General features: G+C 43.1%; 1 protein-coding gene across 2 annotated transcripts in view; it reads left to right on the top strand.

The window, feature by feature from the left end:
- SUPT3H (SPT3 homolog, SAGA and STAGA complex component) overlaps positions 1-27,795 on the top strand; it is a 712,666-nt gene that overhangs the window by 461,936 nt on the left and 222,935 nt on the right. For both annotated transcript variants that reach the window (XM_075341184.1, XM_075341185.1), the window contains one exon: positions 11,360-11,499. In XM_075341184.1, coding sequence (XP_075197299.1) covers positions 11,360-11,499 — 140 coding nt within the window. The remainder of the gene's footprint in view (positions 1-11,359; positions 11,500-27,795) is intronic.

Raw genomic sequence — 27,795 nt, forward strand, 5'->3', positions numbered from 1 at the left:
AAGGCTGCCGTATTTTGGAATGTGCTTGATGCAAATCAACCTGTCAAGTTTGCAACTGGGGCACAAGTGATGCCACTGAAGGGGTGTCTGTGTGGCCCAATTTTTTGAAAAAAGGGAGACTCCGCTTTGAGTCCCATTGCTGTGTTTTACATGATTTTAGAAGGTCATGACATGCCTATATCTGTGTCTCATCTTTTTACCCGTCCAGCTCTTTTGTTTTCGCATGACTGTATGTCCTTGTCACTCTCCAATGTGTTTGTGGTGTCTTGGCAGTTTGTCACCTTTTGGACACCTTTGAAGGTGTTTTCTAAGTGTTTGTATGTGTTTGTGTTTGTCTGCCATTGTTTTCAATGGGGTTCGAGTTGGTTCGTCGAACGTTCGATGTTATCCTATGGGAGACCCGAGTATTTTTGTGAAATGACCCCCCGGCAGCATGTAGAAACCCTAAAAATGTCACAAATGTCTCAGAAGAGTGCTCAAATGACATGGCAACAGCATGGGGAAGACCCCTTGAAGCATTTATCACTCAAAAGTCACAGCTGTGAACAATTTTGTCCGAGTTTTACGCCATTTTTACGGACTCACCAGAAAACCTTCCAAAATGACACCAAAATGAATTTTCATGGCGGAAATGTTAAGGGCACATACCCAATAGTGAGATAGAGCTGGTGTATGTTACTTTTTGAGATTAATACATGAAAGATTTTACGTAAAACATTGTGTGGCACTCCGATGTCCAAAACGCACGTTTTGTGCTTTTTACTAGCGATGTCGGTCATTTTTTTTTTCATTCTATCTCCCGTCGGTCGGTCTCGCTCTGTCTTGTCTGTCCCCCTCTCACAGTCTGTCGGTCAGTCCCCCCCCTTTCTCTTACTTACCGTTCCCCGATCACTGCCGCGGCGCTGCACAGCTGTTCACTAAACTCCGGCGGCTTTTCCTCTTTTGAAAAAGCCGGCCGCCCATTAAACAATCTCGTATTCCCTGCTTTCCTGCTTTTCGGCGCCTATGATTGGTTGCAGTGAGACACGCCCCCACGCTGAGTGACAGGTGTCTCACTGCACCCAAACACAGCAGCCGGTGGGTGTGTCTATACTGTGCAGTGAAATAAATAATTAAATAATTAAAAAAAACGGCGTGCGGTCCCCCCAATTTTAATACCAGCCAGATAAAGCCATACGGCTGAAGGCTGGTATTCTCAGGATGGGGAGCTCCACGTTAAGCCTAATAATATCAGTCAGCAGCCGCCCAGAATTGCCGCATACATTATACGCAACAGTTCTGGGACTGTACCCGGCTCTTCCCGATTTGCCCTAGTGCGTTGGCAAATCAGGGTAATAAGGAGTTAATGGCAGCCCATAGCTGCCACTAAATCCTAGATTAATCATGTCAGGCGTCTCCCCGAGATTCCTTCCATGATTAATCTGTAAATTACAGTTAAAAAACACACACACCCGAAAAATCCTTTATTAGAAATAAAAAACACTAACAAAGTCCCTCATCACCAATTTATTAACCCCGACAAACCCTCCATGTTCGGCGTTATACTCGCTCATCACTAATAGATATATAGATAAACTGTTTGGGTTTTTTTTAGCAGTATTGCTCCAGGCCGCACTTATCTAGTAAACTTTCAGTGCCTGATTCATCATTTGTATTTTTTTTTTAAGCCACTTTTTTGTCTTGTGTTATTTGTTGATGCCTTGCGAAAGTATTCAACCCCCACCCCTTTTATTTTTAGCTATATTGTTACATGACAACCTGAGTTTAAATATTCTTGTAATCCGACTGGTGTATGATACACTAAATAGTATAAGTGGGGGAAGTGAAGTGAGAACAAGATAAGGCCCTGTACGCACTAGAAAAAGGATTTTTCTCAAGAAATTTCTTGAGTCTGAAAGATTGAAAAAACGCACCAATAACGCACCGAAAAACACATGCGTTTTTACCACATTTTTGATGCGTTTTTTCCAAAGGTTGGTCCCTGCGGTTTTTTTCTACCATTTATCTATGGCAAAAAATGCTGGTACCTGCAGAAAAGAAGTGACATGCTCATTCTTTTTCTCAAGAAATTCTGCAGAAAGAATGTTCCTGAGAAAAAAAACGCAGTGTGCGCACAGCTTATTTTTTTTTTCCAGAGATTTTGCTGGGGAATGTCTCCAGAAAGGTTACAACCATTTTCTCAAGATATTTCTGCAGCAAAAACGCAAAAAAAGTGGGTTAAAACGCAGTGTGTGAACAGGGCCTAAGCCAAAAATTTAATTTATTGGATAAAATAAATAAAAATTGCCATGTGGAAACAAATGTATTCACTCCTTTTGCTATGAAGCCCCTAGAAATTTCTGGTGCAAGCAATTACCTTCAAAAGTCACATGCTTAGTGAAAGGAAGCCCACCTGTGTGGAATCTACGTGTCCCAGAATCTGTCAGTATATACACACCTTTTCTGAAAGCCTACAGAGGCTGCAACTCCATTAATCAAGTGGCTAACCAAATGATACCATGAAGACCAAGGAGATCTCCAAACACCATAAAGTCGTGGGAGATCTCCTAAAAACACCATAAAGACCAAGGAGATCTCCAAACACGACCATGAAGATCAAGGAGATCGCCAAACAACACTGTGAAACCAAGGAGATCTCCAGACAAGTCAGAGACAAAGTTTTTGAAACGTTCAAGTCAGGGTCGGGTTCTAAAAAAATATCCCATTCTCTGATGATCCCCCCGGAGCACCGTCAAATGCATTATCATCAAATAGAAAGAACATGGTCACCACAAACCTGCCAAGAGAGGGACACTTACCAAAACTCTCAGCTCGGGCAAGAAGGGCATTAATCAAAGAGGCAGCACAGAGACCAAAGGTGGTCCAGAAGGCGCTGCAGAGTTCTCAAGCTGAGACTGGAGTATCTGTCCATACGACCACAAAAGGCCGTACAGTCCATAGAGGTGGCCTTTATGGAAGAGTGGCCAGAAAAAAAACTTTACTTACTGCCAAAAATTGGAAGGCTCACTTTGATTTTGCCAAAAGACATGCAGGAGACTCTCCATATCTATGGAAGAACATGCTGTGGTACCACAAAAGGCCGTACAATCCATAGAGGTGGTCTTTATGGAAGAGTGGCCAGAAAAAAGCCCTTTACTTACTGCCAAAAATTGACAGAGACACAGGTAGACAGACAAGGAAAGAGACAGACAGAGAGACAGACACATAGCGACACACCTATAGAGACTGGGAGAGAGACAGAGAGACTGTTACTATGTTATTATATACTGTGTGTGTTAGTGTGTGTGTGTGTGTGTGTGTGTATGTATGTATATATATATATATATATATATATATACACACATACACACACACACACACACACACACACACACACACGCATATATATATGAAACATAGAATGTCATGCTGTATTTTGACTTTTTTTCTTTTTTACATTTTACCCCCTCCTTGTAAATAATATCCTTTTTAGGACCATATAGTAATTTTGGCCAACATATTGTAGTAATGTGCCCCATCCCGGTCCCCATCTTTTAGTAATGTCTCATCCTGGTCTACTTCTTGTAATAATATGTCCATCCTGGTCCCTTTCTTGTAGTAATATGCCCCATTCTGGATCTCATCTTATAGTAATGCCCCATTCTGATCCTCTGGTTGTAATCTCCGCCAGTCTGGTTGCCTAATAGTAATGTTCCCATCCTGGTCCTCATCTTTTACTAAAGTCCCTCATCGTAGTCCTCATCTTGTAGTAATGTCTCTTATCCTGTTCCCTTTCTTGTAGTAATCTACCCCATCCTGGTCCTCCGTTTGTAGTAATGCCCCATTCTGGTCCTCTTGTAGAAATGTGCCCCATCCTCGTCCCTTTCTTGTAGTTATGTGCCCACTCTGGTCCTCTTGTAGTAATGTCCCTCATCCTGGTCCTTATCTTATAGTAATGCCCCATCCTAGTTCTTATGTAGTAATGTCCCCCACTCTGGTCCTTTTGTAATGTGCCCATCCTTCTCCTCATTTTATAGTGATGCCCCATTCTACTCCTCTTGTAGTAATGGGCCCCATCCTTGTTTCTTTCTTGTAGTTATGGGCCCACTCTGGTCCTCTTGTAGTAATGTCCCTCATCTTATATTATGCCCCATCCTGGTCCCCATGCAGTAATGTCCCAAATCCTGGTCCTCATCTTGTAGTAATGCCCCATCTTGGTCCCCTTCTTCTAGTAATGTACCCCACTCTGGTCCCCTTCTTGTAGCAATGGCCTCATCCTAGTCCTCATTTTATAGTAATGCCAAAACCTGGTCCTCTTGTAGAAATGGGCCTTATCCTGGTCCTCATCTTGTAGTAATGACCCCATCTTGGTCCTCTTGTAGTGATGTAGAAAATCCTGGTCCCTTCCCTGTGACAATGTCACCATCCTGTGGTAATGTCACCATCCTGTGGTAATGTCACCATTCTGTGGTAATGTCACCATTCTGGTCACCATCCTGTAGTAATGTCACCATCCTGTGGTAATGTCACCATCCTGTGGTAATGTCACCATTCTGTGGTAATGTCACCATTCTGGTCCCCATCCTGTAGTAATGTCACCATTCTGGTCCCCATCCTGTAGTAATGTTTCCTATTGTATCATTCTTCACATATACATATGTATCTGTATCTTTTCTGCGCGTGCGACCCGCAGGCACTGCAGACCCCTTGAGGATCTTTTTTTATTTGCTTTCTTTTTGCATTTTTTTTTTGCTTTTGCTTATGGCCAAATGTAGATTTTTTTTTTTGATAGTTGAGGGGAGCGGTTTAATGTATCCAATAAAATTATTTGACACGTTTTGGCATTAGGTTCTTTACACCATACGGTGCTGACAATTAGGAAGTAAGCATTCATTTCTCATTTATTAGCCAACACAGATTACACAGGTCATCATTGAAGAAATGTCCACCACCTAGACACAAGATCGGTGATAAATGTGTGACAATTGGGACACCCACCAACTAAAACTAGAACTAGGTTCCTGCACCCCGTTTTCTTCAGTGGAGCTAAAATGGGGTACTGGTCTCACATGTGCACTGCTGCGCTTTTAAAAGTCACCATGGAATTTAAACTGGTAGAGGTCCCTGCGAACATACAGTATATGAATCACTTAACCTTTTAGATTTATCTCCTTTAGATTTTTTTTTTTTGTTTTACGATTTTTTTTTTTTTTATCTCCTTGGCCTCTGTGCAAAATCTGTAACATGCTGTCATGAGTATGTGAAGGCCTGATGTGATCTCAGGGCGTATACTGGATCAGAAGGTCACTGCAGATGCGCTTTAGTGCCCGCTTGTGTTGGAATGTATGTAATATTCCATCCGGTAGTGAAGGGGTTAAGGTTCATTTCTATCCTGCAGTGATCTAACAGGTAGTTGTAACCTCAGCTTCAGCCACTCCCTTTTGCTATATACAGCCACTCCTCACTCCTCCCTGTGCCGGCTATAGCTCATACCTATGCTGTTCACTTTGAAGTAGCCAGTTTCTGGAGAAAGCTGAGGAGTTATTGCTGGACTGTTATTTGTTGTCTTTCCCCACCTGTTTGTCTTAGTTACCTTGCAGTGGTGAGAATAGCATCTTTCTGGCCTTCACTTGTTAGGGTTAGTTCAGGACCAGTGAGGGCCTAAGCACGTGATGGCGCACGGGGGAAAGGATCGGTCTAGTGACATTAGGAAGTGCAAAGATTAGCCTCACGTGAATGTTCGGAGGTGACCACGCTCTCTTCTACCTAGCGCCTGGGCCATCCATTGTATTGCTACCCTGATATTCCCTTTGTGTTGCATCACTCGCCGGGAGTCCTCTCGTACCTTGTGTGACACCGGCAGGCTCATGGTGACACATGCCCGCACCTCCCATGCACTTTTTAATAATGCTGTTCTCTTTCAAGGTGGCAAAACAACTTTTGGATCTGGCCTGAACTCATTTTTGTCACTCTATATCTTATCATTATGTCATTGCATTGGGCATGTTCATGAAACAGATTTCCCAGTCTGTGCAAAATGACTGTTCAAACAAAGCTCAAGCGCTCGGTGCACCCGAGAGGTGGCCGGGGCAGTTCGGTGTATCTTCACACTTTCTTGCCTCCTATCTATCTCTGGCTCCTCTAACGCAAGAGCTGTAAATCAAGGAAGAAAGTGGCAGAGGTTCAGGAAAACAAGTAACTGTTTGGCCAGGGTGCACCCAGTGCCAGGGCTTGGTTTGAACAGTCATCTTGAGCTGATAGAGTGTATGTACAGACATATATGTAAGTATATTGAGATGTCCATGTGAAATGATATTTTTCTATGTTGGCTTGGGAGCAGCAGTGCCGTGGAGTGTGTGTGGGTTCGGGATGTGAGGTAGTGTTATGTGTGGGCTAGGATGTTTGCTGTTTTTTGTGCCCACATTAATTTTGGATGTTGAATGACAGAAGTTATTTTGAGTGGAAGAACTTTCCTGTGAACTCGGCAACACAAACCTCTCTGTACCTTACAGGACGCTGCCACCTACCATGCCAAATTATTAGATTTTTTGTAATCATCCAAGTCTAAAAGGACCGTGTGCATCTGATTTCACGGGATCAATATTATTAATGAGTTAGTAATTTCCATATAACAAGTCGTATGGATGGAAGTTCTATTATTCCCCGAAGTGGGGAGACTTCACAACCTTGTCATTTCACTTGTGATTTCGGAAGTACGATGGCATAGAAAGATCTCATTATCTGCCCGTCTGATCAATTGGATTAAATGATTGACCTAAAAAAAAAATTTTATAATACATTTTATTTAAATTTAGTTATTATTAAATTATTATTACATTTTATTTAAATTTATTTAAATTATTTTCAATTTGTAAAACTCTTCTATTAAATCACAAAATCACAAAAAATTTGTAGCATTATATTTTTGTACCTTTGTTTTGTTTTTTTGTTTCCTAATACATTTTCTTCAGCTCCACTACCCACCCCCCCCCGTTTAATCAATGTAATTTTCCCTGCTAGCCGCCACCCCCAGGAGGAGGCTTAACACTAGAAGAAGTCCCAGGAATTTCGAGCTGCATAGGACATAGGATTCCAATGGTAGAAATGTCAAATGACCCCTCTCTGAGACTTCTAGTGTTAAAACATTCCTGTTACCAGGTCAAAAGTGGCCAGTGTTTGCTCTAATTTTATTCCCGCCGCTCTCCGTAGTGTTCTGTTTTTTATTTCCTTAAAATCCCCCATACGGTTCCAGAGATACGGGCCTTTTGGATTTAATGATTATTTTTCTCTTATTATTGTTCCAAAGGGGCGGTGCTTATAGAATAATATTGCAGAGCAGCCTTAAGACACGCCCCCGAGGAGCCGGTGAGAACCATTTCCTTGGTAAAGACCTTTAAAAATTTGTAACAAATAAAAAGACCCATATTTTTTGGAACCATATGTCAGATTTTAAGAAAATTAAATAAGGAATCCTTAGGGGAGCAACAGGAATAAAACAGAAGCAAAAAATGACACAGTGACAATTTCTCTTTAGGCTATGTTCCCACGATCATTGTTTTTTTTGAGTTTTTGACGCTGCAGAATTTCTGCGCCTTAATTTAAGTGCCTTTTTTCATTGCATATGTGTGCATTTTTGTTGCGTCTTTGATGCTGCCTCTTGTCTCTGTTGTGTCATACTTTAAGTGAAGCTGCGGTGTTTTGAAATGTCCTGGTATTGACATCCTTAGATACAGATTACAAGTGTTTTTGATACCCTTATGCTGCATAAACATACTAAAAACGCATGTGCATTTTTTTTCCCTGCAGATTTTCTGCATCTACAGTTGAAACCAGAAGTTTACATACATTATCTAAAAAGACACATCTGCATGTTTTTCTCACTATCTTACGTGAAATCAGAATAAACCTTTCCCTTTTTAGGTCAATTAGGAACCAAAATTATTTATATTTGCCAAATGCCAGAATAAAGAGAGAGAGAATGTTTTAAGGCATTTTTATTACTTTCTACAAAGTCAAAAGTTTACATACACTAAGAGTACTGTGCCTTTAAACCATATGGGACAGCCCCTATGATGATATCATGTTTCTGGAAGCTTCTGATAGGTTTATTTTCAACATCTGAGTTAGAGACACACCAGTGGATGTATTTTAATACACCTTAAACACGCTGCTTCTTTGTGTAACACCATGGGAAAGTCAAAAGAAATCAGCCAAGATCTCGGGAAGAGAATTGTGGATTTGCACAAGTCGGGTTCATCTTTGGGTGCGATTTCCAGATACCTGAAGGTGCCTCATTCATCTGTACAAACAATTATACGCAAGTACAAACAAGATGGGAATGCCCAGCCATCATACTGCTCAGGAAGAAGAGATGAACGTGCTTTGGTCAGACTTGTGCATATCATCCCAAGAATAAAAGCAAAAGACCATGTGAAGATGCTGGTGGAAGCTGGTAACATTGTGTCATTATCCACAGCGAAACGAGTACTTTATCTACATGGGCTGAAAGTCCACTTTGTCAGGAAGAAGCCTTTACTCAAAAAAAAAACCAAAACATAAAAAGCCAGATTAATGTTTGCAAACGCACACAGGCACAAAGACCTTAATGTTTGGAGACATGTCCTGTGTTCTGACGAAACTAAAATAGAACTGTTTGGTCATAATGAACATTGTTACATTTGGAGGAAAAAGGAAGAAGCTTTGAAGCCTAAGAACATCATCCCAACTGTGACACACGGGTATGGCAGTATGATGTAGTGAGGTTGTTTTGCTGCAGGAGGGACTGGTGCACCTCACAAAATAGATGGCATCATGAGGAAAGAAGATTATGTGGCAAAACTGAAGCAACATCTCAAGACATCAGGAGGAAACATAAAGCTTGGGTGGAAATGCGTCTAACAAATAGACAATGATTCAAAGCTACTGCCAAACTGGATACAAAGTGGCTTAAGGATAACAAAGTCAATGTTTTGGAGTGGCCATCACAAAGCCCTGATCTCAATCCTATTGAAAATTTATGGGCAAAACTGAGAAGGCCGTTGCAAGCAAGATGACCTAGAAACATGGCTCAGTTGCACCAGTTCTGTCAGGAGGAATCTGCCCAAACTCCACCAACTATTGTGAGAAGCTTGTGGAAGGAGATCCAAAATGTTTCATCCAAGTCAGTGTAAGGGCAATGGTGCCAAATACTATTGAAATGGAGGCAAACTTTTCACTTTGCAGAAAGTAATAAAAATGCCTTAAAACATTCTCTCTCTCATTATTCTGACATTTGGCAAATATACATAATTTTGATTCCTAATTGACATAAAACGGGGAAGGTTTATTCTGATTTCATGTTGTCAGATAGTGAGAAAAACATTCAGATGTGTCTGTACAGAGAGCGGAGGGAAAAACCTGCAGATGTGTCTTTTATAGAGAGCGAAGCAAAAAACCTGCAGATGTGTCTTTATAGAGAGTGGAGGAAAAAACCTGGAGATGTGCCTTAATACAACGCGGAGGGAAAAACCTGAAAATGTGTCTTTATAGAGAGCAGAGGGAAAAACCTGCAGATGTGTCTGTACAGAGAGCGGAGGGAAAAACCTGCAGATGTGTCTTTATAGAGAGCGGAGCAAAAAACCTGCAGATGTGTCTTTATAGAGAACGGAGGAAAAAACCTGCAGATGTGCCTTTATACAGCGCGGAGGGAAAAACCTGCAAATGTGTCTTTATAGAGAGCAGAGGGAAAAACCTGCAGATGTGTCTTTATAGAGAGTGGAGGGAAAAACCTGCAGATGTGTCTGTACAGAGTGTGGAGGGAAAAACATGCAGATGTGTCTTTTATAGAGAGCGAAGCAAAAAAACCTGCAGATGTGTCTTTATAGAGAACGGAGGAAAAAACCTGCAGATGTGCCTTTATACAGCGCGGAGGGAAAAACCTGCAAATGTGTCTTTATAGAGAGCAGAGGGAAAAACCTGCAGATGTGTCTTTATAGAGAGTGGAGGGAAAAACCTGCAGATGTGTCTGTACAGAGTGTGGAGGGAAAAACATGCAGATGTGTCTTTTATAGAGAGCGAAGCAAAAAACCTGCAGATGTGTCTTTATAGAGAACGGAGGAAAAAACCTGCAGATGTGCCTTTATACAGCGCGGAGGGAAAAACCTGCAAATGTGTCTTTTTAGAGAGCAGAGGGAAAAACCTGCAGATGTGTCTTTATAGAGAGCGGAGGGAAAAACCTGCAGATGTGTCTGTATAGAGAGCGAAGTAAAACTAAGGGTTTCACCTGTACATGCAAGTCTATGGGGAAAATCTGCACAGAACAGTTAGTGTACCTTCAAGATAAATTGACCTGCTGCAGATTGTAAAAATTGAATTGCCTGATGCTTGTATGAACAGAGCCTTAAAAGGGTATTTTAGCCCCCAAAAAATAGGTCTCATCTCTGGGTGACATATCTTAACTGTCCTATTGACTCGAGATGAACAGCTTTGAAAGGACTTGACGTCATGATACTCTGCTGGGGGATGTTTCTGATATAGGTCTCAATGTGGTTATGATGTGAATTGGAGCATGTTGGGGCTATTGATAATATATATGCAATACTATATCAAATTTGGTTTGAGCGATATTGTGGTCCATCATGGAGAGGTAAGAGAGGACATGTTCACTGGAGAAGTGTCTAGATTGAAGGTATCCCACCATTCGCATCCTTGCCACTAGTTGAGTTGACTTTGAAAGGATCGGTCACGAAGTGTACACCTAATGCTGCTTTCACACATCCGGCTTGAGCTCTGCGGCTCAATCCGGCTGTGCAAGCTATGCAACGGATGCGGTGAAAACACCGCATCCTTTGCATAGGTTTTTCCTTTGCGGCCAGTCCGTTTTTTGCCGTTTGCGGCATGCTACTGAGCATGTGCAGTGGCAAAAACCGCATGCGGCGGCCGGATGCGGTTATTGCCGCATCGCGCTGCATCCGGCCGCCATAGGCATGCATTGAAAAATGCGCCGCATCGGCCGAATGCGGCGCGATGCGGTTTTCTTTGCCGCACGAAAAAACGTGCCAGGCAACGTTCCATCCGGCCGCCGCATCGGCTAAATCTGCCACATGCGGCAAAAACCGGATGGAACGCAAGCCCCTGCGGCACAATGCGGCACTAATTAAAGTCTATGCAGAAAAAACGCAACCGGCAGCAAAAAAAAAACGGTTGCGATTTTCCTGCAAAGTGCCGGATTGTGCCGCATTGCAGAAACCGGAGGTGTGAAAGCAGCCTTAGGCCACGTGCACATGTTGAGTATTTGCTGAGTTTTTATAACTTTGTATTTGTAAGCCAAAATTACAGCCGTGTCTAACATTCGAATATCACCGGAAGAATAACCTGTGTTATTTTCTCCATGTCTGTGCAGAGAAGCTGGCCGCGAATACTAACGCGAACAAACGGCAAAAGCTAGCCCAGGACTTTCTGAACTCCATAGACCAGACCGGAGAGCTCATAGCCCTGATGGAAGACGATGAGATTGATGAAGTTAAGCAAGAAAGGATGGAGGTAACGTTTGTGTCTATATACCGCACCACACCATGCAAAATAACGACTTAGAACAAAAGTGATGCATTATATGTCTAAGGGCAGCTTTGCACGTTGCAACATCACACGTGCGATGTCGGTGGGGTCAAATCGAAAGTGACGCACATCCGGCGTCACTTTCGACATCGTACTGTGTAAATGCTAGATGATATGATGAACGAGCGCAAAAGCGTCGTTATCGTATCATCGTTGCATTCACCGACATTTCTATAATGCCGGTGCAGCGACAGGTACGATGTTGTTCCTCGTTCCTGCAGCAGCACACATCGCTGTGTATGAAGCCGTAGGAGCGAGGAACATCTCCTTACCTGCTGCTGGCGGCTATGCGGAAAGACGGAGGTGGGCGGGATGTTTACATCCTGCTCATCTCCGCCCCTCCGCCGCTATTGGCGGCCTGCCGTGTGACGTCGCTATGACGCCGCACGACCCACCCCCTTAGGAAGGAGGCGGGTCGCCGGCCAGAGCGACGGTCGCAGGGCAGGTGAGTGCATGTGAAGCTGGCGTAGCGATAATTTTCGCTACACCAGCTATCACACGATACCGTACCTGCGACGAGGGCGGGGACTATCGCATGCGACATCGCAGCATCGGCTTGCAATGTCGCAACGTGCAAAGCCCGCCTAACTGAAGAAAAATGTCCTACACTGTGCCCACCTGAATTAAAAACTGCCACACAGTGTGTCCCCTGAATTAAAAACTGCCACACAGTGTGTCCCCTGAAATAAAAACTGCCACACAGTGTCCACTGAAATAAAAACTGCCACACTGTGTCCCCTGAAAACAATACTGCCATACACTGTGTAAACTGCCATACACTGTGTCCCCTGAAATAAAAATGACCCCACACTTGTCCCCTGAAATAAAAACTGCCACACACTGTACCCACCAGAAATAAAAACTGCCACACACTGTGCCTACCTAAAATAAAAACTGCCACACACTGTGTCCACCTGAAATAAAATTTGCCACAAACTGTACCCACCTGAAATAAAAACTGCCACACACCATGCCCACTTGAAATAAAAACTGCCACACATTGTGCTCCCTGAAAACAATACAGCCATACACTGTGTCCACTGAAAACATAACCGCCATACACGGTTCCCCTTGAAATATAAACAGCCATACACTGTGCCTCCTGGAAGTAAACTGCCATACGCTGTGCCCCATGAAAATAAAACTGCCATACACTGTGCCCCCTGAAAACAAAACTACCATACACTGTGTTCTCTAAAGGTAAACTATCATACACTGTGTTCTCTAAAGGTAAACTACCATACACTGTGCTCCCTTGAAAACAAAAGTGCCGTACACAGTGCCCCCTGAAAACAAAACTGCCATACACTGTGCCCCCTGAAAACAAAACTGCCATACACTGTGCCCCCTGAAAACAAAACTGCCATACACTGTGCCCACTGAAAACAAAAATGTTTGTTATATGTGAACCTGATGAGCAGATCCTAAAGAATGGAGAATAAAGCATTATAGTATAGGAAACCTTAGGAAAGTGTCAACAAATGTATTGATGATTTTATGTGGCAGATTATACTTAGAACTAATTCTTGTCATGTTTTCATTCTTGAAGCATTGGTGTGTATTCACACTGAGGTTTTTTCACAAGTTTTTGGAGGAGGAAGTTTTCAAAAACAATGAGCTTAGATTAGAGAGTTAGCGTTTCTGCTCAAAATATTAAAAAAAAAAACCTAAACCCTCAGGCCCCAAGTCATCAAGATTGTCGATCCTCATGCTTGTCTTAGCCTTAAACTTGTTTTAGCCCTTTTAAACCTATCTTTTTATTTCCAGGGAATAAAGATAATACCGCCTACATTGTGTGTTGCAGTTTTTGTTTTCACGGTGTTCTTCTAGATTCCGTCTGGTCTCCGATCTATTTTCAGAACTTAAAAGCAAAAAAAAACAAAACACAAAAAACGCTCATAAAATGTTTTACAACCCAGGAATATGTTTAAATCATTAACCATAACTTTTCTTTTACATATCAATTACCTTGAAAGAGTGTGGTAATCTTGGTTTTGGACGGTTGCAGATACTTCGCGTTTTTTTTCTTCGACCCGGGGCCAAAAACAGTAACGGGACGTTCAGAACAGATGATAAACACATACTTCTGACGTCAGCGCGACTCCAACGGGAATATGTTTTGTTGTGGTATGGTTTCACTTACAAAGCATTGTACCGCAGCCATGTGTACAAGGAGTACTCGCTATGATATACTACCGCTACACTGATTCCATGCTTCCATATTAATAAAATGCTCTACAGTATAAAATAATTACCGTATTTTTCGGACCATAAGACGCACCCTGGTTTTAGAGGAGGAAAATAGGAAAATAAAATTTTAAGCAAAAAATGTGGTCATGACACACTGTTATGGGGCAAGGATCTGCTGCTGACACTGTTATGGGGATAATGTCCCCAAATTCTCTACTAAGGTACCCCATCCTGGTAATGATCCTCCTGCCTTGTATATACAGCATATGTCCCTCATCCTGGTATAGCCCCATTCCTGCTATATACAGTCATCCTGGCAAATGGCCGCATCCTGCTATATAACCCATCCTGGCATATGGCCCCATCTTGCTATATAACCCATCCTGGCATATGGCCCCATCTTGCTATATAACCCATCCTGGCATATGGCCCCATCTTGCTATATAACACATCCTGGCATATGGCCCCATCCGGCTATATACCTCCATCCTGCTCATATACCCCCATCCTGCTCATATACCCCCATCCTGCTCATATACCCCCATCCTGCTCATATACCCCCATCCTGCTCATATACCCCCATCCTGCTCATATACCCTCATCCTGCTCATATACCCCCATCCTGCTCATATACCCCCTTCCTGCTCATAATCTACCCCCATCCTGCTCATAATATACCCCCATCCTGCTCATAATATACACCCAACCTGCTCATATACTCCCATCCTGCTCATATATCCCCATTCTGGCATATAACCCCATCCTGCTCATAATATATCCCATCCTGCTATATACCCCCATCCTGCTATATACCCCCATCCTGCTCATATACCCCCATCCTGCTCATATACCCCCATCCTGCTCATATACCTCCATTCTGCTCATAATATACCCCCATCCTGCTATACACCCCCATCCTGGTATACAGCCCGCATCCTGTGGCACATAAAAATAAATAAACGTTCATACTCCCCTTACCTCACTCCCTGCAGCATCACTCCTCCTCAGTCTGTGTCAGCAGCGCCGCTGATCTGTGTGGAGCTGTCACCGTTCCCCTGCAGCATCGCGATGTCCTCCTGTCTGTGCCTGCGGCGGCTGTGTGTGGACATGTGCGCACAGCGATGACGTCATCGCTGTGCGCGCCGCTAGTCTCCACACATCCGCCGCCGGCACAGACAGGAGGACATCGCGATGCTACAGGGATCGTGGCCGGTGAGTGTACTGATTCACTGCACCTAACGCTGATGACGATGTGAAGGGGGCAGTGAATACAGCCGCACATGATCACTCCAGGCTGTAGTTGCCAGGGGTGATCATGCGGGCAGGCTGTTTAATATGCGCGCATTCCCCGCCCATCATCCCGTCCACCTGTCAGCGCCGGCTTCAGCGCTGAGAGATTATGGGCGTACATATTAAATGAGCGGGTCCACGTGGTCACGGCAGGCGCTGCTACAGCCTGCTCGTGCCGCCGATGACCCACTCCACCGCAGCACCCTCATTCCCCATCCCTACATTCAAACTATAAGATGCACCCCCCACTTTCCCCCAACATTTGGGGGAAAAAAAGTGCGTCTTTATAGTCCCAAAAATACAGTAATACTTGTTCCTTGGGGACACGTGGTAAAAAATTGCAGTATCCTGAGATAATGTGTACAGACACCTTAAGGCTCACCTCGCCCTCGGAGAAGTCAAGTGTACAGACATCTTAAGAGCCAGCTCACCATAGGATAGGTCATGTGTACAGACACCTTAAGGGCCAGCCCACCCTAGGAGAGGTTATATGTACAGACACCTTAAGGGCCAGCCCACCCTAGGAGAGGTCATGTGTACAGACACCTTAAGGGCCATCCCACCCTAGGAGAGGTCATATGTACAGACACCTTAAGGGCCAGCTCACCCTAGGAGAGGTCATATGTACAGACACCTTAAGGGCCATACCACCCTAGGAGAGGTCATATGTACAGACACCTTAAGGGCCAGCTTGCCCTAGAAGAGGTCATGTGTACAGACACCTTAACGGCCAGCCCGCCCTAGGAGAGGTCATATGTACAGACACCTTAAGCGCAAGCTCGTTCTCAAACCTAAAAATAGTCAACGGTTTCTAACTTTGTTTTGTGCCCATTTCTTACCATCATCATAGTATCATAGTATCATAGTTTTTAAGGTTGAAGGGAGACTCTAAGTCCATCTAGTTCAACCCGTAGCCTAACATGTTGATCCAGAGGAAGACAAAAAAAAAAACCCTAATGTGGCAAACAAGTTCCAATGGGGAAAAAATTTCCTTCCTGACTCCACATCCGGCAATCAGACTAGTTCCCTGGATCAATACCCTGTCATAAAATCTAATATACATAACTGGTAATATTAAATTTTTCAAGAAAGGCATCCAGGCTCTGCTTAAATGTTAGTAGTGAATCACTCATTACAACATCATGCGGCAGAGAGTTCCATAGTCTCACTGCTCGTACAGTAAAGAATCCTCGTCTGTGATTATGATTAAACCTTCTTTCCTCAAGACGTAGCGGATGCCCCCGTGTCCCAGTCGCAGGCCTAGGTGTAAAAAGATCTTTGGAAAGGTCTCTGTACTGTCCCCTCATATATTTATACATTGTGATTAGATCCCCCCTAAGCCTTCGTTTTTCCAAACTAAAAACCATGCTCCACAATAATGCCATAAAAAAATGTAAAATTACTTGACATCCTTCAATATTATCTATTCTGTCATGTAGTCCAAAAATAGCACCAATTTAAAAAAAAATAAAAACAATTCATCGTTTTCCCCTCTTCTTCCCGAAGCTGTCACTTTTTATTTTTTCTTTGACATTGCTGAATGGAGTCTTGTTTTTTGTGGGCTGAGTTGGATTTTTAAATGAGGTCAATTATTTTATTAAACCTTTTGCTTGAAAAAAGTGGATTGGGCGAAAAACACAATTCAGGTTTGCACACACTGCAGCAGGGATTTTGGCCCACTCCTCCATACAGATCTTCTTCAGATCTTTCAGGTTTCGGGGCTGTCACTGGACAACATTGAGTTTCAGCTCTGTCTAAAGATTTTCTATTGGGTTCAGGTCTGGAGACTGGCTAGGTCACTCCAGGATCTTGCAATGCTTCTTATGGAACCACTCCTTATTTGTCCAGGCTGTGTGTTTCGGGTCATTGTCATGCTGGAAGACCCAGCCACCAGCCATCTTCAATGCTCCTTACTGAGGAAAGGAGGTTGTTGACCAATATCTTGCGATACATGACCCCATCCATCCTTCCATCAATACGGTGCAGTCATCTTGTCTCCTTTGCAGAAAAGCACCCCCAAAGTATGATGTTTCCACCTCCTTGCTTCACAATTGGGACGGAGTTCTTGGGGTTGTACTCATCCTTCCACCAAACACGGTGAGTGGAAGTGACACCAAGGAGTTCTATTTTGGTTTCATCTAACCACAGGACCTTCTCACATGCCTCTTCTAGATCATCCAGATGGTCATTGGCAAACTTCAAAAAGGCCTGGACATGTGCTGGTGTGAGCAGGGAGACCTTGCGTGCCCTGCAGGATTTTAATTCATGACGCTGTAGTGTGTTACTAAATGTAGCCTTTCAGACTGTGGTCCCAGCTCTCTTTAGATCATTGATCAGGTCGTCCAGAGTTTTTCTGGGCTGATTATTGACCATTCTTAGAATCATCCTTACCCCATGAGGTGAGATCTTGCATGGAATCCCAGACAGAGTAAAATTGACAGTTATCTTGTGTTTCTTCCATTTTATAATAATTGCGCCAACAGTTGTGCCTTCTCACCAAGCTGCTTGCCTATTGTCCTGTAGTCCATCCCAGCTTGTGTAGGTCTATGATTTTGTCCTTTGTGTCCTTAGACAGCTCTCTGGTCTGTCCTGGTGGAGAGGTTAGAATGTGATTGAGTGTGTGGGCAGGAGTCTTTTATACAGGCAACATATGCAATTAATACAGGTAATGATTGCAGAGTAGGAGCTTCTTAAAGAAAAAGTAAGAAGTATGTGAGAGCCAGAATTCTTTCTGATTGGTCGGTGATCAAATGCTTATTTCATGCAATAAAATGCAAATAAATTAATTATTTAAAAATCATACAATGTGATTTTTGGGAGTTTGTGGGGGGGGGGTTCTACCTGTCACAGTTGAAGTGTACTTAGGATAAAACATTGGAGACCTCTCCATTCTTGGTAGGTAAACAAAATTTGCAAAATCGGCAGTGTATCAAATATTTATTTTCCCCACTGTGTGTGTGTGTGTGTGTGTGTGTGTGTGTGTGTGTATATACATGAAAAAAGGCAAGTTAGATACATTTTCCCACAAAACTTCTGAAATGGGCCAGACAAAATTGTTGGCACCATCAACTTAATATTTGTCTGCACACCCTTTTGAATAAATCACTGCAGTCAGTCGCTTCCTATAACTGTCCACAGCTTCTTACTCTTCTCCGCTGGAATTTTGGACTCTTTTGCAAACTGCTCCAGGTCTCTCGTATTTGAAGGACGCCTTCTCCCAACAGCAATTTTAAGATCTGTCCACAGGTGTTCAATGGGGTTTAGCTCCGGACTCATTGCTGCCAATTCAGGACTCTCTGGTACTTTGTTTCCATTCATTCTGGGGGCTTTTTGAATTATGTGTGGGGCCATTGTCCTACTGGAAGACCCTGACCTAGGACACAAGCCAGCTTTCTGACACTTGTCACTACATTGTGATCCAAAATCCTTTGGTATTCTTCAGATTTCATGATGCCTTGAGCACAGTCAAAGCCCCCAGTGCCAGTGGCAGCAGAACATCACCAAAACATATTTCAGCCTCCACCATGTTTGACTGTAGATTCTGTGTTCTTTTCTTTGTAGGCCTCATTCTGTTTTCAGGAAACAGCATAATGATGTGCTTTACCAAAAAGCTCTATCTTGGACTCATCTGTCCACAAAATGCTTTCCTAGAAGTATTTTTGCTTACTGACCTACAATTTGGTAAACTGCAGTCTAGCTTTCTTATGTCTGTGTCAGCAGTGGGGTCCTCCTGGGTCTCCTCCATAGCGTTTCAATTTCATCAAATGTGAACAGATAGTTCATGCTGACATTGACACATCCTGAGGCTGTAAGACGGCTTTAATTTCTTTGGAACTTATCCATCATCAGGACTAATGTGGGTGCAAGCTTTCATCAATTTTTCTCTGCCGTCCACGTCCGTCCAGGGTCATTAGCTACAGTACCATGAATTTTAAACTTTTTGAATATGTTGCACACTATGAACAAAGGAACATCAAGATCTCTGGAGATGGACTTGTAACCTTGAGATTGTTAATATTTTTCAACAATTTTGTTTTTTAAGTCCTCAGACAGTTTTCTTCTCCTCTTTCCGTTCTCCATGCTTAGTGTGGCACACACAAACACACAATGAAAAGATTGAGTCAACTTTGAACAAGCATCACATGCTTGAAACACATTTGTTTACTCACATTTTTGGAAAGGTGCCCATTTTTGGAGTTGTGTGCAATTATGTCCAATGTGCCTTTTTTTCCCTCTAATTTTATATAATGTTATGTAGATATACTGTATATGGTGAAATTTGTTTGTCACCAAACTCTGGGACCCGTAACCTTTTTTTTTTTAAATTTTTTACTCTGGAAGCGTGCTTGTTTTTTCTGACAAGCCATAGTTTATACTTGTTCCAATTTACCTGTTTTAAGAATGTCCAGGATCTCATATTTTGTAAATGTGGCGGCTTTAAATATGTTGGGGGGGGTTTATTGTTGATTTTCTTTTTTTTAATTTACAGAAAAAAAAATATGGAATTTATTTTATCATGGCAATTTGAAATACAATTGCCTATTTTTTATTTTTTTTATTTTAGAAAGGAAAAAATGTGGTAAGAACATAAAACTTGGTGGATCGAACAATATCTGAATGCTCACTGGTTTTATTGGGGGACACAGGAACCATGGGTTACATCTAGTGATGGGCAGACTTGCAGATACCCGAGATTGGCAAGTCTAACCGTATTTCTGTCCATACTTCTGTCCAGACTTCGGTCCTCATATAAGTCTATGGGACCTGAATCCAGCACTTAAAAATGGTGGTAGAAGAGATAGGAGGATAGGAGCAGGTGCGCTGTGCTTACCAAGTATCTTACAAAGTATCTGGCATGGCTGTAACTGCTTCCGGGCCGCTCATTATCGCTCATCCATATCCACTGCCTCCCCGGTGTCTCTGATTGGTTGTAGTCAGACACGCCCCCAGTGTGACAGCAACCAATCAGAGGCGCTGTGTGTGGCCCTATCATGGTGTAAAAAATAAATTAAATTGGCGTAGGGTCCTTCTATATTCTGATACACAGCACAGATGAAGCATACGGCTACAGGTTGCAGCCCCTAGCCATGTGCTTATCTTGACTGTGTATCAAAGAGTAACCACATACGTCTTTTTTTTTTTTTTTTAAATTATTTAAATAAGTTATTTTAAAAAACAGCGTGCGGTTCCCCCCAATTTTTATACCCAGTCATGATAAAGCCTGACAGCTGGGGACTGTCACTCTCAGGCTGGGGAGACCCTTGCTTATTGGGCCCCCCTAAAAATAGCAGCCTGCAGCCACCTGGGTTTGTCAGAATTTATTAGATGCGAAAATCCCAGAAGTTTACCCGACTCTTCCCGATTGCCCTGGTGCGGTGGCAATCTGGGTAATAAGGAATTAATGGCAGCCCAGAGCTACCATTAAGCTTTAGATTAGTAATGGTAAGCATCTATGAGACCCCCCCATTGCTAATCTGCAAGTGAAAAGCAGTGAACACAAACACTGACATACCCAGGTCCACTCAAGGTCCCACCTCCATAACAGTATCAGAGGCTGATCTCCCCTTTAACAGTGTCAGCAGCAGATCACCCCATAATAGTGTCAGCAGCAGACCAGCCGATAAGTGTCAGCAGCAGATCCTCCATAAATGTCAGCAACAGGTCCCAATAAGTGTCAGCAGCAGATCCCCATAGCCACCAAATTTTACCACATTTTTTGCTTCAAAATTTTTTTCCCTATTTTTTTTTGTAACAGCTAAGTGTGTGTTATCGTCTGAAAAATATGGTGGATATTTGGATGAGATGAAATTAAAAGGAAGGAGTTTCAGATTAGACATTAGGAAAAACTTTCTGAAAGTGCGGGCAGTCAGAGAGTGGAACAGGTGACTGGGGGGGGTAGTGAGGGCAGTCAGAGAATGGAACAGGCGACCAATGGAGGTAGTGAGGGCAGTGAGAAAATGGAACAGGCGACCACGGGAGGTAGTGAGGGCAGTCAGATAGTGGAACAGGCGACCATGGGAGGCAATGAGGGCAGTCAGAGAGTGGAACAGGCGACCATGGGGGCAGTGAGGGTAGTCAGAGAGTGGAGCAGGCACTGTGGGAGGTAGTGAGGGCAGTCCGAGAATGGAACAGGCGACCACAGGGGCAGTGAGGGTAGTCAGAGAATGGAACAGGCGACCACGGGAGGTAGTGAGCTCTCCATCAATGGAGATCTTCAAGCGGAGGCAGGATAAACACATAGCTTAGATGATTTAGGAAAACCTGGACTCTCAGGGGGTTGGACCCGATGGCCCTTGAGGTTCCTTCTAACTCTACCATTCTATGAAAATGATAGTCATTGTAGTAATATCACCCTTGGACGGTTTCTCCCACAAAAAACTGAAGTGAAGGAAAAAAGAAAAATAGTGATGGGCAGCAGGTAATATTCCCAAGAGAGATGGTAAAGACTTTTTTCTCTATATATTTTTTAATATATATTTTTTAAACTATGGTTTATACAGTGCTTACGTATTGAAGTGTATTTTCATTTTATTGATATTCTTAAGGACTTCCCCTCCTGAAATTCAAATGAGTATTTTAACATGAGGCGAGGAAAGGGAATCGAAAAACAAAAAGCATTTTACAGCCATTGTGATGAACATTTTCAAAGTATGTACACCGGCCTCCTCAGGTCTCAGGGATCTATCAACCTATATTGTGAAATCTTCCAACAGACAAGTTCCACAATACAGTTGACCAGAGGGTGAATCCGGTGCAAACAATTTTCTTGTACTTTCCGTAGTTTGCCAGGCTGTACGTCACATTGGCCACTACAGCCCTCATGATCTACAGCTATTAAACTATTCTGGACTTTCAGATATTAGAGTATTGGACTTTAACAATGTATAAAAATAAATGGCATGTTTGTGAGATTATTCGCGATTATAGGTTAGCAGTATTTTGCTGCCCGTATTTTATCCTCAGCTTTGGCTCTCGCAATTTCATGCATTTTTATATATTTTATTACCTTAGCAGCTAATCCTTTAAGTGATTTCCACTGTACTTCCAACACTTGGATGTTGCATTAGTATAAATCTAGTAAATGTAGATTTTAGTGCTTTAATACTTTGTACAATAGGTCATTTAGGAGCCAGAAAAAAGCAGACTCTTTAATTAAAGCAGGATATACTTTGTGTATTTTTGGTGCCAATCGTCATTTAGTTGAAATTCTTTTGCTACTTTCTTGGCTATTTTTGAGAGCTTTGTACAGAAATCAATGTAAGGAATATTTCCAAAAGCACTGCAATGTCCAAAAGATTAGGAAATCACATGTTTTTCTGGACCGACTGTGTCATCTTTTATACCTTCTTTGCTGGTACGGCCATCACTAATGGAAGTTTCCAAGGACAAAAAAAATTGTGGTAATACTCAAGTCGTAATCAACCACATAACAGGACCAATTGCTTAAGACTCGCTCTTCAGTTTACCCAAAATAAATTCCTCAATATTTCAATTGCAACACCAAGAAGAAAAAGTTGTGGAATTCTGGAAATCCGAAGATATATAGACGAGGAAAGTAGAGACTGTGGACAAAAAGCGCAATAATGCCTTACCAAATAACAACCAAAAAATTAATTAATAAGGTGAAGTCACTTATAGGGGTTGTGACAGTCACAACTCCTATATTCACATGGTAGCTAGGTGAAGTAGCTGCAGTAGTCAAAGTAGATGTTTGGAGGAAACCGGGTGTCATGCCGCGCTTATCACCAATTCAAGTCCGGAATAAATTAATCCATGTGCTTATTAAATTAGCTAAGTGCAGGTCTACGTGTATTGGAGGTTGCAGTCCCCTTTGGCCATGGTTGTGGCTTTGGCCATGAGTGTGGCTTTGGCCATGAGCGTGGCTTTTACCATGGGTGTGGCTTTGTCCATGGGTGTGGCTTTGGGCATGAATGTGGCTTTGGCCATGAATGTGGCTTTGGCCATGAATGTGGCTTTTGGCCATGAATGTGGCTTTTGGCCATGGATGTGTCTTTGGCCATGAATGCGGCTTTTGGCCATGAATGTGGCTTTTGGCCATGGATGTGGCTTTGGCCATGATGAATGTGGCTTTGGCCATAGGTGTGGCTTTGGCCATGGATGTGGCTTTGGCATGGGCGTGGCTTTGTCCATGGGTGTGGCTTTGTCCATGGGTGTGGCTTTGTCCATGGGTGTGGCTTTGACCATGAGTGTCGCTTTGACCATGGGTGTGGCTTTGACCATGGGTGTGGTTTTGTCCATGGGTGTGGCTTCAACCATGGATGTGGCTTCAACCATGGATGTGGCTTTGGCCATGAATGTGGCTTTGGCCATGGGTGTGGCTTTGGCCATAGGGGTGGCTTTGTCCTCCTCATCTGGTTCACTTGAATGTCCATGAGTGTGGCTTTGTCCACCTAATCTGGTTCACTTGAATGGGCTGACCTTCATTCACATAAGTATGGATGGGGCCGTCTAACGCACTTCTTGAAAAGCCACTTCGATCTGTTTTCAGGATGTTGAATTTCCTTGATTAATCATTGATTTCCTAATCTAAGGAAGAAAAACTAATAATGTAAGATTATTGAAAACGCAAATAATTTGTACGGAACGTTAAAAATTGTAATTTCGGTATAAAAACCACCCAAAATCATATTTTTTTGCTTCAGACATACGATACGAGACTAACTTGTACTAAGTAGGGTCTGGAATCTTGTACGTAAATCTTTTAGCCTATGCTTATTACAGGGGTTTGGTCTGCACATCTGATTTTTATAGGGTCTTTATTCATGTGCGGCACTGATGAGGAGGGTTGTAGCGCTTTGATGCTTTTCTTGTTAAACCACTTCGCTGATGAATGGATGTTCAGCATGAAGCCTGGTAGCTTATAACATCCTTTTTGGTGCAGCGTGCCAACTGCTAAACATGGCTGATTGAGCATAGTTGGGTTGCGATCCAACACTACATAGTAATCAGTGTGGCAACACGTTGTATATCAGACATATAATGGTAAATATTCAGTCTGTAACCTCAGGGGCTGCAATTTTGTATTTTTTTTTCCTCCTCCTAGAAGTTCAGAAATTCCATACATTTAGGTTTTATGCTATTAGAGAAATAATCCATAATGTGTCATTAGCAATATAAATCAAACAAAACGTCTCGGATTTGCTGAAATGCTCTTAAATCTAACTTGCGCGACATCTAAAATATAAGCGGACTGCCGAGGATCTCGGGAGGGGAAAACGTCTCATTATTTCAGGGCTTGTGTTTCATTTGTAGATTTATAAACTGTGAAAGATTGCTCTATAGAAACAAAAAGACATTTGTACTTTTTAGAACTTTGTAATATATTGTTCGGCGCAAGTTCTTGGAAAGTAGATGCTTTTTTTTTAAACCATTTTGGCATCGGTAACAAAGTGTCACCAAGACTGGGAAAATTTTCTGCAAAAAATAAGTGACCCTTGTGACTTTCTCAGATCTCTCTGATTTCGATATATAAACCTGACAAAAACATATACAGTCATATGAAAAAGTTTGGGCACCCCTATTAATGTTAACCTTTTTTCTTTATAACAATTTGGGTTTTTGCTATTTCAGTTTCATATACGGTATCTAATAACTGATGGACTGAGTAATATTTCTGGATTGAAATGAGGTTTATTGTACTAACAGAAAATGTGCAATCCGCATTTAAACAAAATTTGACTGGTGCAAAAGTATGGGCACCCTTATCAATTTCTTGATTTGAACACTCCGAAGTACTTTTTACTGACTTACTAAAGCACTAAATTGGTTTTGTAACGTCATTGAGCTTTGAACTTCATAGGCAGGTGTATCCAATCATGAGAAAAGGTATTTAAGGTGGCCACTTGCAAGTTGTTCTCCTATTTGAATCTCCTATGAAGAGTGGCATCATGGGCTCCTCAAAACAACTCTCAAATGATCTGAAAACAAAGATTCAACATAGTTGTTCAGGGGAAGGATCCAAAAAGTTGTCTCAGAGATTTAAACTGTCAGTTTCCACTGTGAGGAACATAGTAAGGAAATGGAAGAACACAGATACAGTTCTTGTTAAGCCCAGAAGTGGCAGGCCAAGAAAAATATCATAAAGGCAGAGAAGAAGAATGGTGAGAACAGTCAAGGACAATCCACAGACCTCCTCCAAAGACCTGCAGCATCATCTTGCTGCAGATGGTGTCAATGTGCATCGGTCAACAATACAGCGCACGTTGCACAAGCAGAAGCTGTATGGGAGAGTGATGCGAAAGAAGCCGTTTCTGCAAGCACGCTAAAAACAGGGTCGCCTGAGGTATGCAAAAGCACATTTGGACAAGCCAGTTACATTTTGGAAGAAGGTCCTGTGGACTGATGAAAACAAAGATTGAGTTGTTTGGTCACATAAAAAGGCGTTCTGCATAGAGGCAAAAAAACACGGCATTGCAAGAAAAGCACGTGCTACCCACGGTAAAATTTGGTGGAGGTTCCATCATGCTTTGGGGCTGTGTGGCCAATGCCGGCACCGGGAATCTTGTTAAAGTTGAGGCTCGCATGGATTCAAATCAGTATCAGCAGATTCTTGACAATAATGTGCAAGAATCAGTAACGAAGTTGAAGTTACGCAGGGGATGGATATTTCAGCAAGACAATGATCCAAAACACCGCTCCAAATCTACTCAGGCATTCATGCAGAGGAACAATTACAATGTTCTGGAATGGCCATCCCAGTCCCCAGACCTGAATATCACTGAACATCTGTGGGATGATTTCCATTCTGTCCATGCTCGGCGACCATCAAACTTAACTGAACTGGAATTGTTTTGTAAATAGGAATGATCAAATATACCTTCATCCAGGATCCAGGAACTCATTAAAAGCTACAGGAAGCGACTAGAGGCTGTTATTTTTGCAAAAGGAGGATCTACAAAATATTAGTGTCGAGGTGCCCATACTTATGCACCTGTCAAATTTTGTTTCAATGCGGATTGCACATTTTCTGTTAGTACAATAAACCTCATTTCAATCCAGAAATATTACTCAGTCCATCAGTTATTAGATATATGAAACTGAAATAGCTGCTGCAAAAACCCCAATTGTTATAAAGAAAAAAGGTTAACATTAATAGGGGTGCCCAAACTTTTCAAATGACTGTAGTAAAAAAGAACAAATAACAATAAAAGTTGAAAGTTTTTTGTTAAAAAATCACAAAATTTTGTAGACCATGATTGGTAATAAATGGAGATAGTGTACTTTTATTTTGTTTTCCCTTAGGGGTACTTTGCACGCTGCGACATCGCAGGCCGATGCTGCGATGCCGAGCGCGATAGTACCCGCCCCCGTTGCAGCAGCGATATCCTTGTGATAGCTGCCGTGGCGAACATTATCGCTACGCCAGCTTCACATGCACTCACCTGCCCTACGACCGTCGCTCTGGCCGGCGACCTGCCTCCTTGTTAAGGGGGCGGGTTGTGCGGCGTCATAGCGACGTCACACGTCAGGCGGCCAATCGGAGCGGAGGGGCGGAGATGAGTGGGATGTAAACATCCCGCCCACCTCCTTCCTTCCGCATATCCTACGGAAGCCGCAGTGACACCGGTAGGAGATGTTCCTTGCTCCTGCGGCTTCACACACAGCGATGTGTGCTGCCGCAGGAGCGAGGAACAACATCGGACTGTCGCGTCAGCCGACGCTGCACCGATGATACGATTACGACGCTTTTGCGCTCGTTAATTGTATCATCGAACCTTTACACACTACGATGTCGCATGCGATGCCGGAAGTACGTCATTTTCAATTTGACCCCACCGACAGCGCAGCTGAGATGTCGTAGTGTGCAAAGTACCCCTTAGTCTACACACTTTCAGCAGCCTATACCTTAATTAACTTCTTTGGTTTTAGGAGACTGCTCACTATAAGCTTTCGTGTGTGTGTCTATGAGGGCTAGCACAATATCTGGGCATTAAATCTTGTATCCTCCATTTTTCACCCTTTGCAGCCTCAATCTCTTATTTTCAGTTGTCTCTGAGCTGGTGGGTGGAAATTAACTGTTATGTCTCCCATGCACAGCACACACAGACACAAAGTATTCCTGCCGTCCTGTCTTTATGTAGCTTATTGTTACGTCACCACTGGAGTCCGCTCCAGCGACTTCTACTCCGATCACCCGGCGACGCCGTGTTCCTGCCGTGGATAGTGCTGGTGATGGGAGAGGAGTCGATGCTAGCGGCATCGGTGGGCGTAGGCTCCGCTCATTCATTGGGCTGGGTTTCCCTGTTATCTGCAGTACCACTGGCTGACTGTAAAACGGGCTTTACACACTGCGACATCGCTAGCATCGGCTAGCGCTGTCGAGCGCGATAGCACCCGCCCCCGTCGTACGTGCGATATTGTGTGATCCCTGCCGTAGCGAACATTATCGCTATGGCAGCGTCACACGCACATACCTGCTCTGCGACGTCGCTCTGGCCGGCAAACCGCCTCCTTCCTAAGGGGGCGGGTCGTGCAGCGTCACAGCAACGTCACACGGCAGGCGTCCAATAGAAACGTAGGGGCGAAGATGAGTGGGAGGTAATATCTCGCCCACCTCCTTCCTTTCGCATTTCCGGTGGAGGCAGGTAAGGAGATGTTCGTCACTCCTGCGGTGTCACACACAGCGATGTGTGCTGCCGCAGGAATGAGGAACAACATCGCTAATAAGAATTAAATGATTTTTTGTTTCAGGACGACCTCTCCGCGGCAAACGATTTTGAC

The sequence above is a fragment of the Anomaloglossus baeobatrachus genome, chromosome 3 (assembly GCF_048569485.1).
Source record: "Anomaloglossus baeobatrachus isolate aAnoBae1 chromosome 3, aAnoBae1.hap1, whole genome shotgun sequence".
Taxonomy (NCBI): domain Eukaryota; kingdom Metazoa; phylum Chordata; class Amphibia; order Anura; family Aromobatidae; genus Anomaloglossus; species Anomaloglossus baeobatrachus.